The 24,258-nt window shown below is 36.8% G+C and overlaps 1 protein-coding gene across 2 annotated transcripts; it reads left to right on the top strand.

The window, feature by feature from the left end:
- The first annotated feature begins 951 nt into the window (after positions 1–951).
- On the top strand, positions 952–24,258 carry cnstb (consortin, connexin sorting protein b). Of its 2 annotated transcripts, XM_065256059.2 has the most exons (11): positions 952–1,112; positions 5,501–5,712; positions 5,825–5,896; positions 5,985–6,094; positions 9,749–9,779; positions 10,374–10,460; positions 19,408–19,513; positions 21,085–21,106; positions 21,185–21,481; positions 23,281–23,416; positions 23,518–24,258. In XM_065256059.2, exons 2-11 carry the CDS (start codon positions 5,538–5,540, stop codon positions 23,730–23,732), a joined length of 1,251 nt encoding a protein of 416 aa, XP_065112131.2. In that variant the 5' UTR covers positions 952–1,112; positions 5,501–5,537; the 3' UTR covers positions 23,733–24,258. The 2 variants fall into 2 exon arrangements, with proteins under 2 accessions (XP_065112131.2, XP_065112132.2); XM_065256060.2 differs by lacking the exon at positions 5,825–5,896 and having other exon boundaries at positions 954–1,112.

Here is a 24,258-nt window from a genome sequence, read left to right as displayed (position 1 = left end):
CTTAAGTAAAACATGACATGTTTTTTGTTATTAGTTAATGTATTAATTAACAATGAATTCAAGTGTTGAGTCATGTTGAAGTTAATGATGACTCTTTATTAGTTTATATTTAGTACATGCCTTAACTCATCATTAGTTCATATTTAAGTAAATATTAATTTAGGTATTAGTTCATCATGATTCATGGACCTTATCAAATGTTAAATGACCTTTAAATGTCGCTTTGGATAAAAGCGTCTGGTAAATAGGCTACATTAATATAAATAAAAAATATTTTGAAAGAAGAGTTCAGAAAAATTTAAGATTTTTGTTTATGAAGTATTATTGTTATCTTATTGTACTTTAGTATTCTTAAAATATTTTTGAACAATTCATGAGCCAAGCAGTGGGCCCACATAATCAAACGGAAAACTAATAACATTTATCATAAATATAGTTAAAGTGAATGCTTGTTTGACTTTCACAGGCAATGAATGCTATATAATATTCATGGTCTAACAAAAGTAATCATAGTTTAACTATAGTATTAGTAGTAAAACCTTAGTAACCACATATTTACTGGTGTCTTAACCATGATATTTGTAATAAAACTATGGTAATACAATTTTTAATCAATCCGCCCAAAAGCATGGTTATGCTTATGCATGGATCTTTCTGTAACTGGTCAATCATTGAATGCACTGTACAGTAAGGTCTTTTTTCAGTTGGGATAAGCGTTTGCCAAATGAATAAATGCACTATACTTTTACTATAATAAAACCATTGTTTATTTTCATAAGATATATTCCTTGGATGCTTGCACCCAGGCAAACAGAAATGGTCATTTTACAGGCACTTGAATGCAGAAATGAAATGCGAAACAGATCAATGCTCCATATTAGCCGATTGGTGGCACCAAACACCCACCCAGACCCGTGGGCCGAAACCTTTGTAAGAAACGCCCCGGTTGTAATCGTAAACAACTGCATAGATGCAATGGCTGCCTATCGAAACTGATTTCAGATCAGTCTCCATTTCACACATGAGGGAACGGGGGTCGCTGCTGTTTTAGCAGCATTGAGAACAGATGTGGATGTACAGACGCAACTGTAACATTATCGTAGAAACCTAAAGTAAGTATGAAAGCGTTTCATTGTGGCTCGTGACTGTGTCGGTTTGAATGAAAACAAAATGGGCATATGGTTATTGAAGATTAAGTTACTTGACATATTAATTTAACGTTAGATCATATTGCGATGCTGTGTGTTTTTGTGTAAAACATATCAGTTCAGTTATGTCTCTACCTGGCTTTTGTTTACATGTATCTGTTTGACAGACGCTTTGTTATAAATGGCGTTAAAGTTTTAGCATTGCAACTTTTAAAGTTAGCCAACAAGGAACAGAATGGTGGTTTTCCTTTTATATCCGCGTTTAGTTTAAATAATAATTGTAAAATCGTCATAAGATAGGCTTAGTTATTGTCATAATGTTATCACTTGTTTTAGCGACATGCGAACACCTGACTGACTGCTGTTAATATAAACGTGTTGTGACGTTTCTCATACTAGCATTGCACGCAGTCATCTCTTTGCCTGTCATATTCATTTCAAATTCACAATAATCATATTCAACTCTAAAGTTTTGTGAAACATGCATTATTGTTCATATTATCTATATGTAATGTGCTGACTTTATGTATTATCTAGGATGGGAACCAGAACGCTATTAAAGGGACACAAGGCAGCATTTTTATGTTAATAAATCATCTTCGTAAGTCGGTATATGGTTAAATGACTCATTACATGACGAATGAAGACTCTCTCGCCCGCCCCTACCGTCTGTAGGAAGAATACCCCACTTGCAAGTTCGCTGTATCCGACCCGGTGTCCTTCAGTCTCGTATAGTCTTAGATATAGAACGCATTTACTCCCAGACACTAGGGGGAGCTAGTAGAGAAATAATACTCAGACTTGCCTTGTGTGCCTTTAAAGAGCACCTATTTCATTGCTAAAAAAACAACGTTATTTTCGCAAAAAAAGTTGCGCCAGCATTTTTCATGATTTTCACAAAAGTTTAATGCCTTCCAGAATATGTGACCAGTCACGGAAAGTAGGGACACAAGTCGGATCTGGGCATTTTGAGTTATTCACAGTTTCTGAAAGTGCAGTTCCTAAGCTTTCCAACGATGTGTAACACATGGAAATCTGATAAGATTTGGAGAAGTTGTGGCCATTTGAATATAGGAACTCAGAAATACTCAAACCGAGAAAATCGAGACGAAAGGGACTCTTCTTTTCAGCTGGGGGAGACAATAGGGCTCATTTACATCTCATTTAGCTAAGCCATGCCCCCTGTAAAACCCTTTTTGAGATGTTCTAGCATCATATGTAGTATTTTATGACCAAATGACAACCCGCAAAAATAAACATGACTCTTTTACCTTTGTGGGGATCACAAGTCGAATCCAGTCTGTTTCAGATTATCCAATGACCATATTTGTCCACAAATGCGTATAATCCGTGAAATATAGATTGTTTACATCAGATTTCGCATGAATGTCTGGTAATACAATATAATATATAATCTGAAGACTATTTAAATCATAACATGTAAGGGTATATGAGCTTACACTCCGTTAAACACATGAACCCACCTTCAAATTTTGTATTTAAAATAGGGAAGTAGTATAATAGATCATCCAAACAGCGCCGTCGAAAACGTGACATCCTTTAGAGATGTTACCAATGGCTCGCTCGTTCCTCCATCAGCCAATGACTTCATGGAAAATATTGATAGACAAAACATGTAGCCAATTATATGAAGAATACAACGATATCTGTGTAACTTCTGTGTGTTTGGACTCATGCTGCGCTGCAAGAACTGACATACAGATGACGTCAAAGTACCGCGAGAGCGAGTCGAAATTAAACTACTCCGTAACATTTCTTGAAGAGCTCTCGCGGTACTTTGACGTCTTCCGACTGCGGCGCCGCATAAAGTCAGTGACGCGGCTGAGGTACGATGCGGCTGACTGTTATTTGTTCCGCCCCAGCTTCTTTTATTTTTCTTTTGTTTTGTGCGCCCGAGCTTTACAGTCTGGGGAGACGCAGGCTATAAGTTTGAAAAAAAAAAAAAAAAACTTAGCAAACATATCTGAGGAACAGGGCAGCGCGTCACAACAGTCACGTGACTTCACGCTCGAGCCGGAAGAGAAGACAATGCTGAATAAAGTCGTAATTCTGCTATTTTTGGACCAAACTGTATTTTCGATGCATCAACACAATCTTACTGACCCACTGATGTCACATGGACTACTTTGATGATGTTTTTATTAACTTTCTGGACATGGAAACCATACATAGATTTTCAATGAAGGGGAAAGCTCTCGGACTAAATCTAACGATAAAACATCTTAAACTGTGTTCCGAAGATGAACGGAGGTCTTCCGAGTTTAGAACGACATAAGGGTGAGTCATTACTTACATTATTTTCATTTTTGGGCGAACTATCCTTATTTAGTAGTCACGCTGTTCCCTTTGGGGGCGGAGGCGAAAACACAAGCTTAAACAGTATGTAAATATACACACAGACAATGACGCCCCCCGCTGCACGCTAGAATCTCCGGAAAAACAAGCCTATTTTAACCGCAAAATGTACGCTTTTAAATATACAAAAACTGCTATCTCAAACATGGAGAGGCTTCTTCGTGATCTCAACTAACAGATTCTGCAATAAAACGAAAATCACAAATTTCGAAAAAAAACTTTGTTTCTCATTTTCTCGAAACTTGTGCTGCCGACTTGAGTCCCTGGTTTTCGTGACGGGTCACAAATGTTCTTCTTTAAATATATAAACAAACAATATATCAAATGAAAGAACAGACCCTCTGCTTTCAAACAACAACAAAAAAAGTTTCATCCTACCTCATTAGTTTTTATCACCTCTCAAATATGGGTAGGTTTCTTCACAAACACCCAATTTTAAGCAAAAAGCTGAGATAATTCTATTTTTGTGAAGGACTTTTGATAGAGATCAGATGATCTTTAAAACATACACGGAGTGCTTTCTCTTTCACGTGAGGCGCTATTTCCGGGTTGTATAAGTTGCGGAAGTGCGCCACCTGGCGGAAAGCCAGAAATTCTCGTTTTCTCTTAATTGACGAGTTATCTCGTCAATGGCGGCGAAAGAGTTAAAAAACACATTATTTTCGCATACCGTACATTTTTGTAGCTCCAGATTTCACTTTCTTCCTGAAACACACGGATTTGAAAAGCTTTGTGTCCCTGAATACCTCTGACGTCAGGCGGAAATGTGACGCTCCTTACCATGTTTGAAAGATTCGCGCACAATGCAATCCTAACAGGAGTTAACTTACATGCTGTGAGTCCAAAGCGGTATAATTATGATAATATCGGTGTTGTCTACACTGGTGCCTACAATCCGTGTGTTTGTTGTAGTCCAAGATAAGAGATTTACGTTGGAGACGATAACCTGCGTCATCGTTTACTTTGGGGTTTGTACTTTCTGCATATTGTTAACATGTACTAATACACACTTACACACCAAAGAAAACTTAAAAACGTGAATCGGACAATAGGTGCTCTTTAAATACTACTGAAATAAGGCCAAAAACCTCACTACAACTAACAACGTTGTAATGCTTTTAACAATTTTCAATTCATTTCGTTGTAATAACTTATTAAAAATAAGTTACAGTTAAAGAAATGTAAATGGTTATCTTGCTGTCTAATGTACGCCAGTCTTTCAGCCCCGCTGATAAATGATGTTATACCATCATCACCCTGTTGTTGTATGTTCAACCTGTTCTGCTTTCATACGGGTTCATATTGACACTGATCAGGCCATCTGTGGTCATGTCATGTCAACAAGTATTTCTGTTTTACTTTCAGCATTTTCCACCTCATCATTCTGTTACCACACTAACAGTGACACACTATTTACAATGTGGACAATCGTCTACACTTCCCCCTTTTTCCATCTATCTATCTGTCTCTAGTTTTAATGCTCATCTATTGAGTGCCTGGACCAAGTAAAAGATAAGCATGCATCCCATGAATAATTTATCACCGCTTTTTCTGGCTATGTCTAAAGACTCCTGAGGTTTGCACTTGCCACTGAGTTTAAGAAAATCTGGAAACAGATTTGTGAAAATTAGACCAGCTTAAAAGTGTTTTTCTTCTGTGACATAACTTGCCCTTTTGTGTTTGTACAATTGAACGAAAAGATATGATTTTAATGTGAATCATAGGATTATGAAGACATATCAGTAGCATAATAAACCCTAAATTGTTTTAAATCGATTGGGCATCATTTTGAAATCACATAACAAACTGAATGTTAAAATCATGAATTGAAAGCACATCTACAATGCCATTGTTAACCGCACACTGTTGCTTTTTGCATGCCGTGTCTGCATTGTGTCCAAGATGGACGCCTTATTGGCCAACATGACATAAACAAAATTACTGAGTGCACTTTAATCTTTGTGATCACCTTAAAGGTATGGAGAAGCCTGAAACGAAGGAGACGAGGAACAGATGGAAGAGATGAGTGAACTTACTCAACCAGAGACTTCAGATGAGATCTCTGATGAGAATCAGAACAAGCTGAAAGAGACAAAGGCTATGGACGTAGACACTGATAAAGATGACTCGGAGAACAGGAACACACAAGAAAATACCTCGGAGAGCCATAGCTGCTCTTTAGATTGTGGTAAGAATTCTATATTGCTGTATTACTGCGTATATCAACATGCATACACGCGTTTTTCTTGGCTCTCATTGCTAACAATTATAGAAACCTTTGAAATGTTTAATGGATGCAGCAACGTGTGAAGCACAGCAATACAATATTTCAAGAAGACGGTTCAGAAGTTCAAAACAGACAGAAGATAAATGTGAGGAATAATGAAAGAAGAGTGAATGAATGCCCTCAGATGACACGTGTCTTTAGATATACTGTAATGATATCATCTTTTTTTACAGATAGTCTCTCTGGAATTGTGCCGCCTGGGCCGAGTCCTTTTCTTCTGGCTTCACTGCAGTCTCTTGTTGAAGAAAATGATTACATGCTACTCCCTCATTCCTTACACCAGGTGCGTGCAAAATGCTAAAGGAATAATGTTATCCTTCAAAGTGCTTTGAAGTAATAGCTAATAAAACTGTCTTTGTGACTAAAGAAAGAACTGTGAAAGGAATTTAGTTCATTGTGTTTATATTTGGCTACTGTATGTTCAGTCTTAAAACTAAGCCACATGAAAATTAGATGTTTCAATCTGGCTACAAAACAACTAACCAAAAAGTGCTCATGAGAACGTTTTCACTGTAGAATGAGTGGGGATGTTATACACCCGTGGTGGCCGGTGACTTCTTTATTGGAGGGTGCTCGGTGCGAATTTCGTCACAACATGTATGTAGCCCATCATGTGTGTGGTTCCTTTTTTCAAAATATGTGTTCTGCGCATCGAGAGATCCTGTGTGCATCACGGGTCTTGTCAAAAAAATGCCTGCTGCAGATGCGTCTAAAGGGTTTATGATAAAAGAGACGCTCACGTTTGCCAGATACTCTATCTCATGCATAATTAGAGTTTACTGTTAAGGGAGTGTCTTGTGTGTATTTTGTGAACGTGGTGAGCGTCTCTTTTATCCTAAATGGTTTTGACGTGTGTGCAGCAGGCACTTATTTTGACAAAACATGTGATGCACATGGTTTACATGACGCAACCAAAACATATTTTGACAACACAAGCAACACACATGACACACTGAACACATATTTTTAATTTGCGCCCCTCGGATGAGCAGTCAAGAGCCACCACCGCTTGTAACGCCTAAACTGTGAAGGTTTTTTTACCTAAAGGGATAGTTCACCCAAAAATGTCTTTGTTCTGATGAGCACAAATGAAGATATTTTGAGGAATGTTTGTAACCAAACCGTTCGTGAGCCCCATTAACTTCCATAGTAGGAAAAAAGAATACTATGGAAGTTAATGGGGCTCATGATTGGTTTGATTATGAACATTCCTCAAAATATCTTTATTTGTGCTCAAAGAGATTTATACAGATTTGTGCGAAAATTATGACAGAAATTTTATTTTTGGGTGAACTATCTCTTTCATTTTTCTAAATTTAAGTTAAAAATTTAAGTTGAAAATTTTTAAATATATTTTACATGTTATTTAACAGTTTATAAAACGTAATAAGTTTAGGTGTTACCCAGTGTTCGAATTATGTCAAAGCTTATGGGGGGTCCCCTAGCTAAGCCCCACCCCCCGGCCAAGCTCCACCCCCCTCATTATAGGGTCGCTGTGATTTCACAACGTAAGATGTGATCGTCCTTGATCAACAATCATCTGATCCTGGTTTTAATCAAAGAAACCCCAAATTACCCTTAACTCAAACTCTAAAAAAAGTTTACCCCTCAAATTAGTGTGAAACACTGGCAAGGGCAGAACTTTTAAACAGAATAGGGGTGAAATAGGGTGGACTCATTCTTAAATTACATAATTTTACTATATAGTAGTGGTTAAATGGATGATTACATTGCGTTTTTTGAGTCATAGATTGAATAATTTTCGGATCAGCAAAACTGGAAATTATGAGCATATAAAAATAGAAAAGAACAAAGTTACAAATAAAGCAAGATCTAACAGTAGTATTTAGGTACATAAATAGAATCAAATGAATAATAACACTGTCTTCTTCACTGTATAAATTACATATAATTAATCTTTTTAAAGATACATAATTTTAAAGATAGTTATCATGCCACCAGGTTGAAGGTTGCTGTCCCCAGCACTCACAGCAGCCCCATTCGTGTAATTTGCGGGTGATATACGTCCCCACCGCTTTATGACCAAGTTGATTGTGCCCCAACTTCCGACCACGAAGTAATTCTTGCGTTCATAATCATAATTAGGGTCCATATTCATTTAAAACGCATGGACAACGCATGACGCGCCGCCGCCTTCTGCTTTTCAAAGCGGTCGCCTGTGAACACGAGTTTTGTTTTAGACGCGTCTATTTGAGTGCACTTGCTGCACGTTTAGATTTAAAATAAACTTGAGCGCAACTTGATACCTTGATAAAAGGTAAATGTAAATGTAAAAAAGGTAAAAATCTACCGGTAAGTTATATATGTAACAATGATCAATAGTTATTCTTCATCTATTTCATGCAAACGCTAGGGGAAAAATATAGGGGAAAACATTTGTTCCTTTTCAGCAGTTGATAACTTGATAAAAGGTAAATGTCGTATTTTTTATATCTACCGGTAAGTTATATATGTAACAATGATTAATCTATTACTAGTTATTCTTCTACTATTTCATGCAAAACGCTAGGGGAAAAAATATAGGGGAAAACATTTGATCCTTTTCAGCAGTTTTTGAATAAGTTTAATTGAATAATATTAAAATACCTTATGGTAGGGCTGCATGATTATGGCAAAATCATAACTGTTTTTAGACTATTTGCATTGAATTGGAAACGATATTTTTGGAAAATATATTAATTGCAAGGCTGCAAAGAATAGTGCACTGAGGATTTAATTATATTATTTTAATATAGTCAGTGGTGAACTAAAGTGGGCCGGTCTAAGACATGAAACTCCAGGGCTGAAAATGAGTCCCACTTCGGCCCTGCATGTTACATTTTCCAAGGTTTAAAAAAACACATGCAAAAGATACTTTCTACAAATAATTATTTATTTCTGAAAGATGCGTAGTTGAGCGATAAGCTAAGTATTAAAGAGACTCTCATTTATTATCATTTAAGCGTGATTTCTTCTGCTTTCCTAATAAAATATTTTGTGTGACTGGGTTGACCAGCCGTCAGTCTGAGTGGATAGCTTTGCCACTGTTATGAAATAATTGTTTGAGAAGATTTAAAAAAAAAACCTTAAACCTAAAGATTCTTACCGCAACTAAGGTAAAAAATACTCCACACGCAGATAGAGACATTAACTCGTCTGTCAATTCCTCCAGAAAACAGCATGAGGCGCACTTGCGAGTTTCTTTATTTCGGACAGAAGTAATTAAAATTATTTTATTGCGAAATTGGGACAAATAATGGACAGTATCGCTTTGTGACATGCAAAATGAGGATTTTAAATTTATGTAGTATTTTAATTTTAATAAAAACCAGGGGACCCCCCTAATTTATATTTTTGTGCTTTATGGGGGGTCCCTTAAGGCTTATAGGAGGTCCGGGACCCCCCCAGACCCCCTTCAATTCGAACACTGGTGTTACCACTGGAATACGTTTTTAGAGAAGCCTTCACTTTTTACAGTGTGTGGCTACTGGCTAATCTATTATAGTTTGCCTTTGCAGGAGAACAATGACTTTACATTAAGGTTGTAATTAAAATTGAAAGCACACAAGACGACCTTTGCTTTTCTTTAGCTCAGTTGAATGTCTTCAACATTACACTGAAAATAGGCGACGTATTTAAGCAATAATTAAAAAGAAACAAAAAGTATAGCAATTTTTCAGAATCTATCAGAATCATGCAGTTTTGCTATCTTGCGCCTGCATGTGTGTTCTATTAGCATTCTGTTAACTAAATAATATTCTTATTAAAAGCTTTTTTATTTTGAGATTAAAAATTAATGTTCAGGTCTTACATTATGCAACTTTGGTTAACAATTTACTTATAAAATGCTAAATGAAAACTGTGAGAGAGAAATGGATTGATGCAGAATCTAAAAATAAAAGATTTACTTTCTATGTATTTTGTTCTTCTAAAACAGATAGCAGAGGACTATTTCCGTGAAGAAGATTGTATCCTTTGACATTAAATCTGACACTAATTTGTCAGGAATCTCAGTCTGTTTCTTCTTTGCCTTTTCTTTCCTTTCATTTGCTTAACGGTCCCTGTTGATGCTGTTGTCATAGTGACCAGGGTGAGTGCTATCATCAGAGGACTCTAGGGTGTGTCTGACCATGTTGACTTTTAGGGTGTTGTACAAAAGGAGGGGTAAGGATGGATAATTTAAAACAATGAAAAGATTGATTTTGTCAGTACACTCTGAAAAAGGCTGGGGTATTTTCAGACTGGCGTTTGGTCAAAAAGGAACGAGCCCAACATGTTGGTTTAACATTTTCTGGGTTAATTTAACCTTAAGGCTGGGTTCGTCCCTTGTTGAAAATAACTAACTCAGCATTTTTTAGGAGTGTACTTATAACTATTGCTTAATGCCTACTTTTCACACCTCTGGTCACCATATGGGCATCATTTTAGCTTATATAATAGACATAATGATATAATGGATTACGTAGTTATTATTGTAATGTGTTTAGTTGTATCTACAAGTATATTGTATTTAATCATTTCCTTTCTAAGTGTTATTTTTATTAAGTTATTGACTATCTCAGATCCATGGGCAGTGGAGTTTCTCACTCTGGAGAAGCTGTACCATGAGAGACTTCTGTCTAATCTGGCCTCCATTCAGGAGCAATGGGGTAAGCATGCCAGATTTTTTTGGATGATCCTATTTGTTAAAAATTGTTTTAACTTGGGAAGATCACATTGTTTGCATCCTTTAATCTTATAACGAAGAGACTTCTTTAATAAAATCTGTTGTAGGTGTAATAGGTGCATCATTAAAAAGTAAACGGTTATGTTATGGTTAGAGGTCAGGAAATTACTCATTTCCTAAATATGTTTGTCTGCGCATGTGACTGTTACTTCACCGATATCTTTAAGGCACAGAGGTCAGACTGTCTGATTAACTGTCAACACAACCTAATTGTGTAAAAGCCAAAAATGAAGAACATCACGTATCTGTTGTTAATCACTGTTTTAGTACAAAGGAATGTTTAAAAAAACTAAGAATAGGATATATGAAGAGCTGAGATGCAAAACGCTCTAAGTGCGTCTGACATGTTTACTTGTAAATAAGCATTTTTTTTTTACTCTTAATGGATTCTGCCAACAAACCGGTATTTCTGAACGGTCTAAGGGTGGGATTAAGCGGATTTTAAGTGAATTTATTTGGTCATCATGAACCGTATAATACTTGCAGAAAGCATTCAGTTAATATCATTATCTAATTTTTGATGGAGGTGACGCTTAGTGGCTTTTGCATCTGAGCTCCTTATATATAAGTTCTTTACTGCTTTTACATATGCTGCGTTAAAGAGGTCCAGGACCAAGTTTTAAGGTTGTGCCTTATTCTACATATATGAGCTCCTTATATGTTCTTTACTGCTTTAACATACACTGCGTTAAAGAGGTCCAGGACCAAGTTTTAAAATTGCGCCTTATTCTACATATCTAAGCTCCTTATGTGTTCTTTACTGCTTTTACATACGCTGCGTTAAAGATGTCCAGGACCAAGTTTTAAGGTTGTGCCTTATTCTACATATATGAGCTCCTTATATGTTCTTTACTGCTTTAACATACACTGCGTTAAAGAGGTCCAGGACCAAGTTTTAAAATTGCGCCTTATTCTACATATCTAAGCTCCTTATGTGTTCTTTACTGCTTTTACATACGCTGCGTTAAAGATGTCCAGGACCAAGTTTTAAGGTTGCGCCTTATTCTACATATATGAGCTCCTTATATGTTCTTTACTGCTTTAACATACACTGCGTTAAAGAGGTCCAGGACCAAGTTTTAAAATTGCGCCTTATTCTACATATCTAAGCTCCTTATGTGTTCTTTACTGCTTTTACATACGCTGCGTTAAAGAGGTCCAGGACCAAGTTTTAAAATTGCGCCTTATTCTACATATCTGAGCTCCTTATATGTTCTTTACTGCTTTTACATATGCTGCGTTAAAGAGCTCCAGGACCAAGTTTTAAAATTGCGCCTTATTCTACATATCTGAGCTCCTTATATGTTCTTTACTGCTTTTACATACGGTGCGTTAAAGAGCTCCAGGACCAAGTTTTAAAATTGCGCCTTATTCTACATATCTGAGCTCCTTATATGTTTTTTACTGCTTTTACATACGCTGTGTTAAAGAGGTCCAGGACCAAGTTTTAAAATTGCGCCTTATTCTACATATCTGAGCTCCTTATATGTTCTTTACTGCTTTTACATACGGTGCGTTAAAGAGGTCCAGGACCAAGTTTTAAGGTTGGGCCTTATTCTACATATATGAGCTCCTTATATGTTCTTTACTGCTTTTACATACGCTGTGTTAAAGAGGTCCAGGACCAAGTTTTAAGGTTGCGCCTTATTCTACATATCTAAGCTCCTTATATGTTCTTTACTGCTTTTACATACGCTGCGTTAAAGAGGTCCAGGACCAAGTTTTAAAATCGCGCCTTATTCTACATATCTGAGCTCCTTATATGTTCTTTACTGCTTTTACATACGGTGCGTTAACCAGGTCCAGGACCAAGTTTTAAAATTGCGCCTTATTCTACATATCTGAGCTCCTTATATGTTCTTTACTGCTTTTACATACGGTGCGTTAAAGAGGTCCAGGACCAAGTTTTAAGGTTGCGCCTTATTCTACATATATGAGCTCCTTATATGTTCTTTACTGCTTTTACATATGCTGCGTTAAAGAGGTCCAGGACCAAGTTTTAAGGTTGGGCCTTATTCTACATATATGAGCTCCTTATATGTTCTTTACTGCTTTTACATACGCTGTGTTAAAGAGGTCCAGGACCAAGTTTTAAGGTTGGGCCTTATTCTACATATCTGAGCTCCTTATATGTTCTTTACTGCTTTTACATACGGTGCGTTAAAGAGGTCCAGGACCAAGTTTTAAAATTGCGCCTTATTCTACATATCTGAGCTCCTTATATGTTCTTTACTGCTTTTACATACGGTGCGTTAAAGAGGTCCAGGACCAAGTTTTAAGGTTGCGCCTTATTCTACATATATGAGCTCCTTATATGTTCTTTACTGCTTTTACATATGCTGCGTTAAAGAGGTCCAGGACCAAGTTTTAAGGTTGGGCCTTATTCTACATATATGAGCTCCTTATATGTTCTTTACTGCTTTTACATACGCTGTGTTAAAGAGGTCCAGGACCAAGTTTTAAAATTGCGCCTTATTCTACATATCTGAGCTCCTTATATGTTCTTTACTGCTTTTACATATGCTGCGTTAAAGAGGTCCAGGACCAAGTTTTAAGGTTGTGCCTTATTCTACATATATGAGCTCCTTATATGTTCTTTACTGCTTTTACATACGCTGTGTTAAAGAGGTCCAGGACCAAGTTTTAAAATTGCGCCTTATTCTACATATCTGAGCTCCTTATATGTTCTTTACTGCTTTTACATACGCTGTGTTAAAGAGGTCCAGGACCAAGTTTTAAGGTTGTGCCTTATTCTACATATATGAGCTCCTTATATGTTCTTTACTGCTTTTACATATGCTGCGTTAAAGAGGTCCAGGACCAAGTTTTAAGGTTGGGCCTTATTCTACATATATGAGCTCCTTATATGTTCTTTACTGCTTTTACATACGCTGTGTTAAAGAGGTCCAGGACCAAGTTTTAAAATTGCGCCTTATTCTACATATCTGAGCTCCTTATATGTTCTTTACTGCTTTTACATACGGTGCGTTAAAGAGGTCCAGGACCAAGTTTTAAGGTTGCGCCTTATTCTACATATATGAGCTCCTTATATGTTCTTTACTGCTTTTACATATGCTGCGTTAAAGAGGTCCAGGACCAAGTTTTAAGGTTGGGCCTTATTCTACATATATGAGCTCCTTATATGTTCTTTACTGCTTTTACATACGCTGTGTTAAAGAGGTCCAGGACCAAGTTTTAAAATTGCGCCTTATTCTACATATCTGAGCTCCTCATATGTTCTTTACTGCTTTTACATACGCTGTGTTAAAGAGGTCCAGGACCAGGTTTTAAAATGGCGCCTTATTCTACATATCTGAGCTCCTTATATGTTCTGTACTGCTTTTACATACGGTGCGTTAAAGAGGTCCAGGACCAAGTTTTAAGGTTGTGCCTTATTCTACATATATGAGCTCCTTATATGTTCTTTACTGCTTTTACATATGCTGCGTTAAAGAGGTCCAGGACCAAGTTTTAAGGTTGTGCCTTATTCTACATATATGAGCTCCTTATATGTTCTTTACTGCTTTTACATACGCTGTGTTAAAGAGGTCCAGGACCAAGTTTTAAAATTGCGCCTTATTCTACATATCTGAGCTCCTTATATGTTCTTTACTGCTTTTACATACGCTGTGTTAAAGAGGTCCAGGACCAAGTTTTAAGGTTGTGCCTTATTCTACATATATGAGCTCCTTATATGTTCTTTACTGCTTTTACATATGCTGCGTTAAAGAGGTCCAGGACCAAGTTTTAAGGTTGGGCCTTATTCTACATATATGAGCTCCTTATATGTTCTTTACTGCTTTTACATACGCTGTGTTAAAGAGGTCCAGGACCAAGTTTTAAAATTGCGCCTTATTCTACATATCTGAGCTCCTTATATGTTCTTTACTGCTTTTACATACGCTGTGTTAAAGAGGTCCAGGACCAAGTTTTAAGGTTGTGCCTTATTCTACATATATGAGCTCCTTATATGTTCTTTACTGCTTTTACATATGCTGCGTTAAAGAGGTCCAGGACCAAGTTTTAAGGTTGTGCCTTATTCTACATATATGAGCTCCTTATATGTTCTTTACTGCTTTTACATATGCTGCGTTAAAGAGGTCCAGGACCAAGTTTTAAGGTTGTGCCTTATTCTACATATCTGAGCTCCTTATATGTTCTTTACTGCTTTTACATATGCTGTGTTAAAGAGCTCCAGGACCAAGTTTTAAAATTGCGCCTTATTCTACATATCTGAGCTCCTTATATGTTCTTTACTGCTTTTACATACGGTGCGTTAAAGAGGTCCAGGACCAAGTTTTAAAATTGCGCCTTATTCTACATATCTGAGCTCCTTATATGTTCTTTACTGCTTTTACATACGGTGCGTTAAAGAGGTCCAGGACCAAGTTTTAAGGTTGTGCCTTATTCTACATATATGAGCTCCTTATATGTTCTTTACTGCTTTTACATACGCTGTGTTAAAGAGGTCCAGGACCAAGTTTTAAAATTGCGCCTTATTCTACATATCTGAGCTCCTTATATGTTCTTTACTGCTTTTACATACGCTGTGTTAAAGAGGTCCAGGACCAAGTTTTAAGGTTGTGCCTTATTCTACATATATGAGCTCCTTATATGTTCTTTACTGCTTTTACATATGCTGCGTTAAAGAGGTCCAGGACCAAGTTTTAAGGTTGGGCCTTATTCTACATATATGAGCTCCTTATATGTTCTTTACTGCTTTTACATACGCTGTGTTAAAGAGGTCCAGGACCAAGTTTTAAAATTGCGCCTTATTCTACATATCTGAGCTCCTTATATGTTCTTTACTGCTTTTACATACGCTGTGTTAAAGAGGTCCAGGACCAAGTTTTAAGGTTGTGCCTTATTCTACATATATGAGCTCCTTATATGTTCTTTACTGCTTTTACATATGCTGCGTTAAAGAGGTCCAGGACCAAGTTTTAAGGTTGTGCCTTATTCTACATATCTGAGCTCCTTATATGTTCTTTACTGCTTTTACATATGCTGTGTTAAAGAGCTCCAGGACCAAGTTTTAAAATTGCGCCTTATTCTACATATCTGAGCTCCTTATATGTTCTTTACTGCTTTTACATACGGTGCGTTAAAGAGGTCCAGGACCAAGTTTTAAAATTGCGCCTTATTCTACATATCTGAGCTCCTTATATGTTCTTTACTGCTTTTACATACGCTGTGTTAAAGAGGTCCAGGACCAAGTTTTAAGGTTGTGCCTTATTCTACATATATGAGCTCCTTATATGTTCTTTACTGCTTTTACATATGCTGCGTTAAAGAGGTCCAGGACCAAGTTTTAAGGTTGGGCCTTATTCTACATATATGAGCTCCTTATATGTTCTTTACTGCTTTTACATACGCTGTGTTAAAGAGGTCCAGGACCAAGTTTTAAAATTGCGCCTTATTCTACATATCTGAGCTCCTTATATGTTCTTTACTGCTTTTACATACGGTGCGTTAAAGAGGTCCAGGACCAAGTTTTAAGGTTGCGCCTTATTCTACATATATGAGCTCCTTATATGTTCTTTACTGCTTTTACATATGCTGCGTTAAAGAGGTCCAGGACCAAGTTTTAAGGTTGGGCCTTATTCTACATATATGAGCTCCTTATATGTTCTTTACTGCTTTTACATACGCTGTGTTAAAGAGGTCCAGGACCAAGTTTTAAAATTGCGCCTTATTCTACATATCTGAGCTCCTCATATGTTCTTTACTGCTTTTACATACGCTGTGTTAAAGAGGTCCAGGACCAGGTTTTAAAATGGCGCCTTATTCTACATATCTGAGCTCCTTATATGTTCTGTACTGCTTTTACATACGGTGCGTTAAAGAGGTCCAGGACCAAGTTTTAAGGTTGTGCCTTATTCTACATATATGAGCTCCTTATATGTTCTTTACTGCTTTTACATATGCTGCGTTAAAGAGGTCCAGGACCAAGTTTTAAGGTTGTGCCTTATTCTACATATATGAGCTCCTTATATGTTCTTTACTGCTTTTACATACGCTGTGTTAAAGAGGTCCAGGACCAAGTTTTAAAATTGCGCCTTATTCTACATATCTGAGCTCCTTATATGTTCTTTACTGCTTTTACATACGCTGTGTTAAAGAGGTCCAGGACCAAGTTTTAAGGTTGTGCCTTATTCTACATATATGAGCTCCTTATATGTTCTTTACTGCTTTTACATATGCTGCGTTAAAGAGGTCCAGGACCAAGTTTTAAGGTTGGGCCTTATTCTACATATATGAGCTCCTTATATGTTCTTTACTGCTTTTACATACGCTGTGTTAAAGAGGTCCAGGACCAAGTTTTAAAATTGCGCCTTATTCTACATATCTGAGCTCCTTATATGTTCTTTACTGCTTTTACATACGCTGTGTTAAAGAGGTCCAGGACCAAGTTTTAAGGTTGTGCCTTATTCTACATATATGAGCTCCTTATATGTTCTTTACTGCTTTTACATATGCTGCGTTAAAGAGGTCCAGGACCAAGTTTTAAGGTTGTGCCTTATTCTACATATATGAGCTCCTTATATGTTCTTTACTGCTTTTACATATGCTGTGTTAAAGAGGTCCAGGACCAAGTTTTAAGGTTGTGCCTTATTCTACATATATGAGCTCCTTATATGTTCTTTACTGCTTTTACATATGCTGCGTTAAAGAGGTCCAGGACCAAGTTTTAAGGTTGGGCCTTATTCTACATATATGAGCTCCTTATATGTTCTTTACTGCTTTTACATACGCTGTGTTAAAGAGGTCCAGGACCAAGTTTTAAAATTGCGCCTTATTCTACATATATGAGCTCCTTATATGTTCTTTACTGCTTTTACATATGCTGCGTTAAAGAGGTCCAGGACCAAGTTTTAAGGTTGTGCCTTATTCTACATATCTGAGCTCCTTATATGTTCTTTACTGCTTTTACATATGCTGTGTTAAAGAGCTCCAGGACCAAGTTTTAAAATTGCGCCTTATTCTACATATCTGAGCTCCTTATATGTTCTTTACTGCTTTTACATACGGTGCGTTAAAGAGGTCCAGGACCAAGTTTTAAAATTGCGCCTTATTCTACATATCTGAGCTCCTTATATGTTCTTTACTGCTTTTACATACGGTGCGTTAAAGAGGTCCAGGACCAAGTTTTAAGGTTGTGCCTTATTCTACATATATGAGCTCCTTATATGTTCTTTACTGCTTTTACATACGCTGTGTTAAAGAGGTCCAGGACCAAGTTTTAAAATTGCGCCTTATTCTACATATCTGAGCTCCTTATATGTTCTTTACTGCTTTTACATACGCTGTGTTAAAGAGGTCCAGGACCAAGTTTTAAGGTTGTGCCTTATTCTACATATATGAGCTCCTTATATGTTCTTTACTGCTTTTACATATGCTGCGTTAAAGAGGTCCAGGACCAAGTTTTAAGGTTGGGCCTTATTCTACATATATGAGCTCCTTATATGTTCTTTACTGCTTTTACATACGCTGTGTTAAAGAGGTCCAGGACCAAGTTTTAAAATTGCGCCTTATTCTACATATCTGAGCTCCTTATATGTTCTTTACTGCTTTTACATACGCTGTGTTAAAGAGGTCCAGGACCAAGTTTTAAGGTTGTGCCTTATTCTACATATATGAGCTCCTTATATGTTCTTTACTGCTTTTACATATGCTGCGTTAAAGAGGTCCAGGACCAAGTTTTAAGGTTGTGCCTTATTCTACATATATGAGCTCCTTATATGTTCTTTACTGCTTTTACATATGCTGCGTTAAAGAGGTCCAGGACCAAGTTTTAAGGTTCTGCCTTATTCTACATATATGAGCTCCTTATATGTTCTTTACTGCTTTTACATACGCTGTGTTAAAGAGGTCCAGGACCAAGTTTTAAAATTGCGCCTTATTCTACATATCTGAGCTCCTTATATGTTCTTTACTGCTTTTACATATGCTGCGTTAAAGAGGTCCAGGACCAAATTTAAAATTGCGCCTTAAACTACATACCTTCAGCACTATTTAAAGACATGTTTAATGGGCCTCCTTCAACACAGGCATTTGGATAACATTTCCAGATGTCCCCTCCTGATGACACCCTGTGTGTGTATTCATGAGAAACAGATATATAAAGCCAAAACATTTCAAGTCCCACTTTGAGGAAAATCAGGTTTTTAATGTTGTTTATATGTCTATGTGGTGTTTTTAATATGTTTTAAGAGAAGCCATGTGCAAATGCATCATTTAACACAATTGCTGAGTATTTTCTCCATAAAATTGCAGACTCATTCCCGCCATTTAAAATCGCCTTGGTTTCTATCGTCACAAACATGCAACCAATTATATTACCAACACAGTTGAATGCATGGATCAGTAGTTTGAGTCATAGATATTATGTATGGATGTGATCGCAGCACTACTGCTTCAGATATGCTTCTGTGCTGCTCACACATGAAGGGGACTGTTGTAACCTGTTAACATGTAAGTTCACGTATAAATTGTGTAAAACCGTACGTCGCAGTTATATGTCTGAACCTGACGAATGTAGCATCTATTTACATATATATCTATGGTCTGAGGTGTTGCGAAAAAGTGAATGTGGGGACGAATTCTCATATTCATATCTATGGTCCGCTCTGTGCAATTGAGAAGAAGCGGGGACTAATTTGCATATTGATATATATATCTGCGTATACTAAATGAGGCAAGGGTGTAGAGTTACATTCAAGCTGTTTTAAAGCATGAAGAAATTACTGTTACAGGTTAAACATTTATATATGCTATTATGATGTTCAAAGGTGTGTTTTAAATTATACAATTCTTGACTACAGGGAGACTTTAAAGGCCTTAAATTTACTGTATATGCTTGGTTCCAGAGTCCCAGTGGAAAACCAGCATCCAAACTCAAAGTAACTCTTCTGTAAGTGAGAGCGAGAGAGCACACATAGAGTCATTGAGTCACATCTGCAGGACACACCAGAGGTAAGAGCGTATGTAAAGCTCTGAGTCATATGCTGAAATAAACCGTGAGTTTGGAGCTTAAAGGCATAGTTCAAGCAAAAATGAAAAGTTTGGCATCATTTGCTCACCCTTTAAACCTGTTTTTTTATTCTGCTGAGACTAAAGAGAATATTTTGACAAATGATGGTAAGCACACAGTAGATGGTACCCATTGGCTTCCATGTGTTTTTCCTTCTTTGCAAGTCAGTAGGTACCGTCAACTGTGTGGTTACCATCAATTATCAAATAACTTTTTTTATGTGTTTGACAGAAACACCTCATACAGGTTTAAAACAACATGAAGGTGAGTAAATAGTCCCTTTCACACATACAGTCTTTACTGGTAATTTACTGGTAAATTGCAGTTAACAGATCATGTGTGAACAGAACCTTTCCGGTAAATCAGTGCTCCCAATTTACCAGTAAGACAGGTTGTAAGATTACCAGTAATTTACTGGTAAGCGCTATGTGTGAACGAAAAATATAGGATTACCGGCATTTAGAACGGACGACGTCAGACCGCGCTGACAGCTTCGGGCCAATCATAATGTTTTAAAACAGATGACGCGTTTACGCCCAGACTGTTTACGGAAGTTTCCACACATGCCGTGCTTGAAAGTCGAGCACACCTGAAGTTTACGTCCACATTTCTTCACCAAAGTTGTTTAAAACATCTTACCACCTACTTGCCGAATTGCCGACGTCCTTAGCACGCCCTATGTGAAGCCTAATGTGCAAAAAGTACTGTTGTTTAAAACGCCATCGGTTTGACGTCGCCTCATGCAATGTTGTTTGGTCATGAGCAACTTCGCGACTGTCAGAGTTTACCACAGACGTGAAAACAACAAAATACGGACCGTGGATATGAAGGACGTGGATTGTTTACAAATACAACACTGAGCTCGCCCCGCGCCACAGGTACTTCCGCTTTCTCAACGAATTTACCGGTATTTTGATAATGATGATGTGTGAATGATGTCTTACTGTTAAAAAGACGGAATTTCACTGCGTGTGTGAACACTGAACAGCACATTTTTGTATTTACTGGTAAATTCATTCTGGTAAATTTATGGTAATTTACCAGTATTACTGTGTGAAAGAGGCTAATGATGACAGAATTTACATTTTTGGGTGAACTATCCCTTTAAGAAAGCCCTGTAACAATAACAGAATTTTTCCTTTTTATCTATGCATGACCAGGTATTATTAAAAAGGTTTTTACACACCTTTAAAGGGAAATGCTTCTCATTCATTAATTTGTATTTTTGGGTTGTTTTGTTATTTGTAACTTTTTAAATTTATGTTTTATATATTTGTAAATAGATTTCATTCTGTAAGTTAATTGAGAAACTTTATACTTGAAGCTGCTGGAGCAAAATAAAAATAAAGTTGCTTTGTTATTTTAAAGCCTCATTAAAATTAAAATTGAAACTAAAACTAAAATGACTGTTTAGTGTTTGCTATAATAACTGGAAATATTTTGCAAAACACAGATAAAGTTAATACTATAAACCGTAACAGTAAATGTGCAAACACTACTTTTTCTCTTTCAGACCGAATCTGCATGCAGAAAAGGTAAAACTTTTGTTTTCTATCCACCAAAAACATTGTCTGAAGCCAGTGGGCCGGTTTTAAAACGCGCTGTGGTTACAGAGCACGAGTGACACAAAGCCACGAAACAGCCCAACCCATGTAACAGAACACGGAGAACAAGAGAAAACTTTAGTGAACTCGGCTGTGAGGGAAAACCGGGCGGGTGACTGCTCACGGCTAGAAGCTGAACACGAGCCAGATGAAGATCGTGAACTCAACGAGGAGGGGGAAGGGCAGGAGGAAAACCTTGAAGAAGATGACTACTGGAATGAGGAACTTCAGGAAGAGCAGGAAGACACAGACATCGATGGCCAGGTTCCAGCGGATGAGCTGGCCAAACTCATTCAGATAGAGGAGGTAACTGTAGGAGTGATGTTAATCCCTCACATACTGTACCACCATCTGCCCTTAGAATACAACAGCATGCTGGGACACCAGCCGTCTAGTGCCATCTTTGCAAGTCACTCCTCAGGAGCTAAATATGCAAAGGTGTATTAATATTTGCCTTCAGCTGAAGAGTATATGACTTTAAAGAAAAGCAGTTCAATGTTCCTATATTCAAGGCACGTGGCTTAGCTACAGTTTTTCCTGTTTCGTTAAAGGGACATTCTACTTTTTTTTTAAAAAATGCTCATTTTCCAGCTCCCTTAGAATTAAACATTTGATTCTTACCAATTTGGAATCCATTCAGCTGATCTCTGGGTCTGGCGCTAGCACTTTAAGCATAGCTTAGCACAATCCATTGAATCTGATTAGACCATTAGCATCACGGTAAAAATAACCAAAGAGTTTCAATATTTTTCCTATTTAAAACTTGACTCTTCTGTAGTTACATCGTGTACTAAGAAAATTAAAAGTTGCTTTTATATTTTGCGAACTAAACTCTCAAACTTGGTTACTTTCAATAGCAGTGGACTATTTTCGGGCATTGCGTAATATCACTACACCTGCTGCAGCCATGTTATGGCAGCAAAGTCATTGGTTATTACGCCAGAATGAGAGTATAGTTCCTAGCCATATCTGCCTAGAAAATCGTAACTTTTAATTTTCTGTCGGTCTTAGTACACGATGTAATTACAGAAGAGTCAAGTTTTAAATAGGAAAAATATCGAAACTCTTTGGTTATTTTTTAGCGCAATGCTAATGGCCTAATCAGATTCAATGGATTGTGCTAAGCTATGCTAAAAGTGTTAGCGCCAGACACGGAGGTCAGCTGAATGGATTTTAAAACGGCAAGATTCAAATGTTTAACTCTAGGGGAGCTAAACAATTGAGCATATTTAAAAAAAAGTGGAATGTCCCTTTAAAGCAAAATAGTGTGATGTCATCCACAGATTTTTAAGGGAGATAATTGTTTCCCAAGCTGTTAGGTGTGGTTGTATTATAAAACAGTATAAACTGTCGTCAGAACAGTGTTATGCATGTACATATGTAAGTGTTTAATGACTTTTAGACAGTTTAGAACTCTTATGCAAACACTCCAACTGATTAATCATTACATCCCTGCATGCTTGTTTCTTACCAAATAAAAATATTGTAGTATACTCTAGTATGTACTATAGTAAACTATAGTAAAATTCCTAGATAGTATAGCGCTTTTGAACCTTGTTGTAAATTTTAACGTACATATTTACTACAGTATACTTTAGTGTACTACAAACATACAATAATGTGCTAAGAGTATACTACAGTTTACTAAAGTAAATACTACAGTACTGTATACTATAAACTTTACTGTATATACAGTATAGTATACTAATGTATACAATATAGTAAACTACATTACAGTTACATACAATTCTGTTTTGACCCCTGATTTGACAATACCACAAAATAATTTATAACATCATGGTGGCCCCCAAGCTTTATTAAGAAGTGTATTAAAAAGTTAGTACAATTAAATTAATGATGCTGTTGTGTATACTGACCCCTTGTGGTCATAGTATCTGGTGTTATTACATGATTGATCAATTGCAACTTATACATTTTTTAAAAAACAAATCTAATTTAAATTAAGATGGTTCTGGTTTTTTACTTATTTATTTTTTATTTTATGTGAACCTTTATAATACCGTAAAGGTAGATGATGCTGATTTGCATGCATTAGACTGTGTACACAGTACTGTTTATCATTTTTATTTTCTTTATCTCTTTAGATGTTTCCTTCAGATGGCTTAGTCTCTATTTTAAAGAAAAGAGATTGTGTCAAGGGAACAGACGCTCTTAATCCGCCGAAATACTCAAGAAAACGCAAAGTCCGCTTCAGAGAACCAGATGACCCTTTCGATCAAGGTACGGTTTTATTTTTATGAACAACTTGTCACACAAGTGCACTTTATATTCAGATTTTGCAGTAATGAGAATGTTTACACCTACTTTTCTTATGCATACAGATGAGTCGACTAAAAAGTCCTGCCTCATTCTTCTCCTCTTGTGTGTGGTGACCGTGGCAATTAGCATGGGCTGGACTGCACTCTCTTGCCTTGTTGGAGAGGGAAACTCTAATGTGTGCGTTGACTTCTCTCATAACATTGACTTTTATTTTGGACCTGTACGACAAGGAGTGGACATTTTTACACATTGGCTCTCTTCTTCATCTGCATCATAGTACTCATTTTATGCAACTTTAAGGGCAACTCCTATTTCTTGGACAGACAACAGTATTCCTCCTGACACTAATAATATGCACTAATGCACATTACCAGGCTGGCCTTAATATTTCTCATACAGTACAGTGCTTCCTGATGCACAGGTCGGAGTGCTTGGTTTAGGTACTGAAACAGGTTTAGAAGAGATGATATGCATACTGTATATCACTGCCATTATATTTATATATGTACTGTATGTTCATCTGTCATCTATACATACAAATTGACAACTTTGACCTTTGCAGTAGACAGGTTTTTTTAAGCATTCCATACTTTAAATACATGCCTTTCGTGTATTTATATTTTTTCCTGACTTGGCAGTTTTTATTAGTGCTCTAACCATTAAAACTTAAATATAAGGAGACAAGATAATACATTATTAATCCACAGCAGGATAAATTTGAGTGTCACAGCAGCAACAAGACAAATAAAGAAAAATAGAGATATATGACATACAGTCTTGTTCAAAATAATAGCAGTACAATG

Source organism: Paramisgurnus dabryanus, chromosome 12 (assembly GCF_030506205.2).
Source record: "Paramisgurnus dabryanus chromosome 12, PD_genome_1.1, whole genome shotgun sequence".
In the NCBI taxonomy this organism is placed as follows: Eukaryota; Metazoa; Chordata; class Actinopteri; order Cypriniformes; family Cobitidae; genus Paramisgurnus; species Paramisgurnus dabryanus.
Note: the sequence above shows the minus strand (reverse complement) of the source record. Positions and strands in the feature narration are given on the sequence as shown.

Excerpts from the sequence above, each read along its gene's own strand:
- cnstb (XM_065256059.2), top strand. The coding sequence starts at position 5,538 with ATGGAAGAGATGAGTGAACTTACTCAACCAGAGACTTCAGATGAGATC. Across the intron at positions 19,514-21,084 it reads ATCTGCAGGACACACCAGAG|ACCGAATCTGCATGCAGAAA; the intron begins GTAAGAGCGTAT and ends TTTCTCTTTCAG. Across the intron at positions 23,417-23,517 it reads AGATGACCCTTTCGATCAAG|ATGAGTCGACTAAAAAGTCC; the intron begins GTACGGTTTTAT and ends TTATGCATACAG.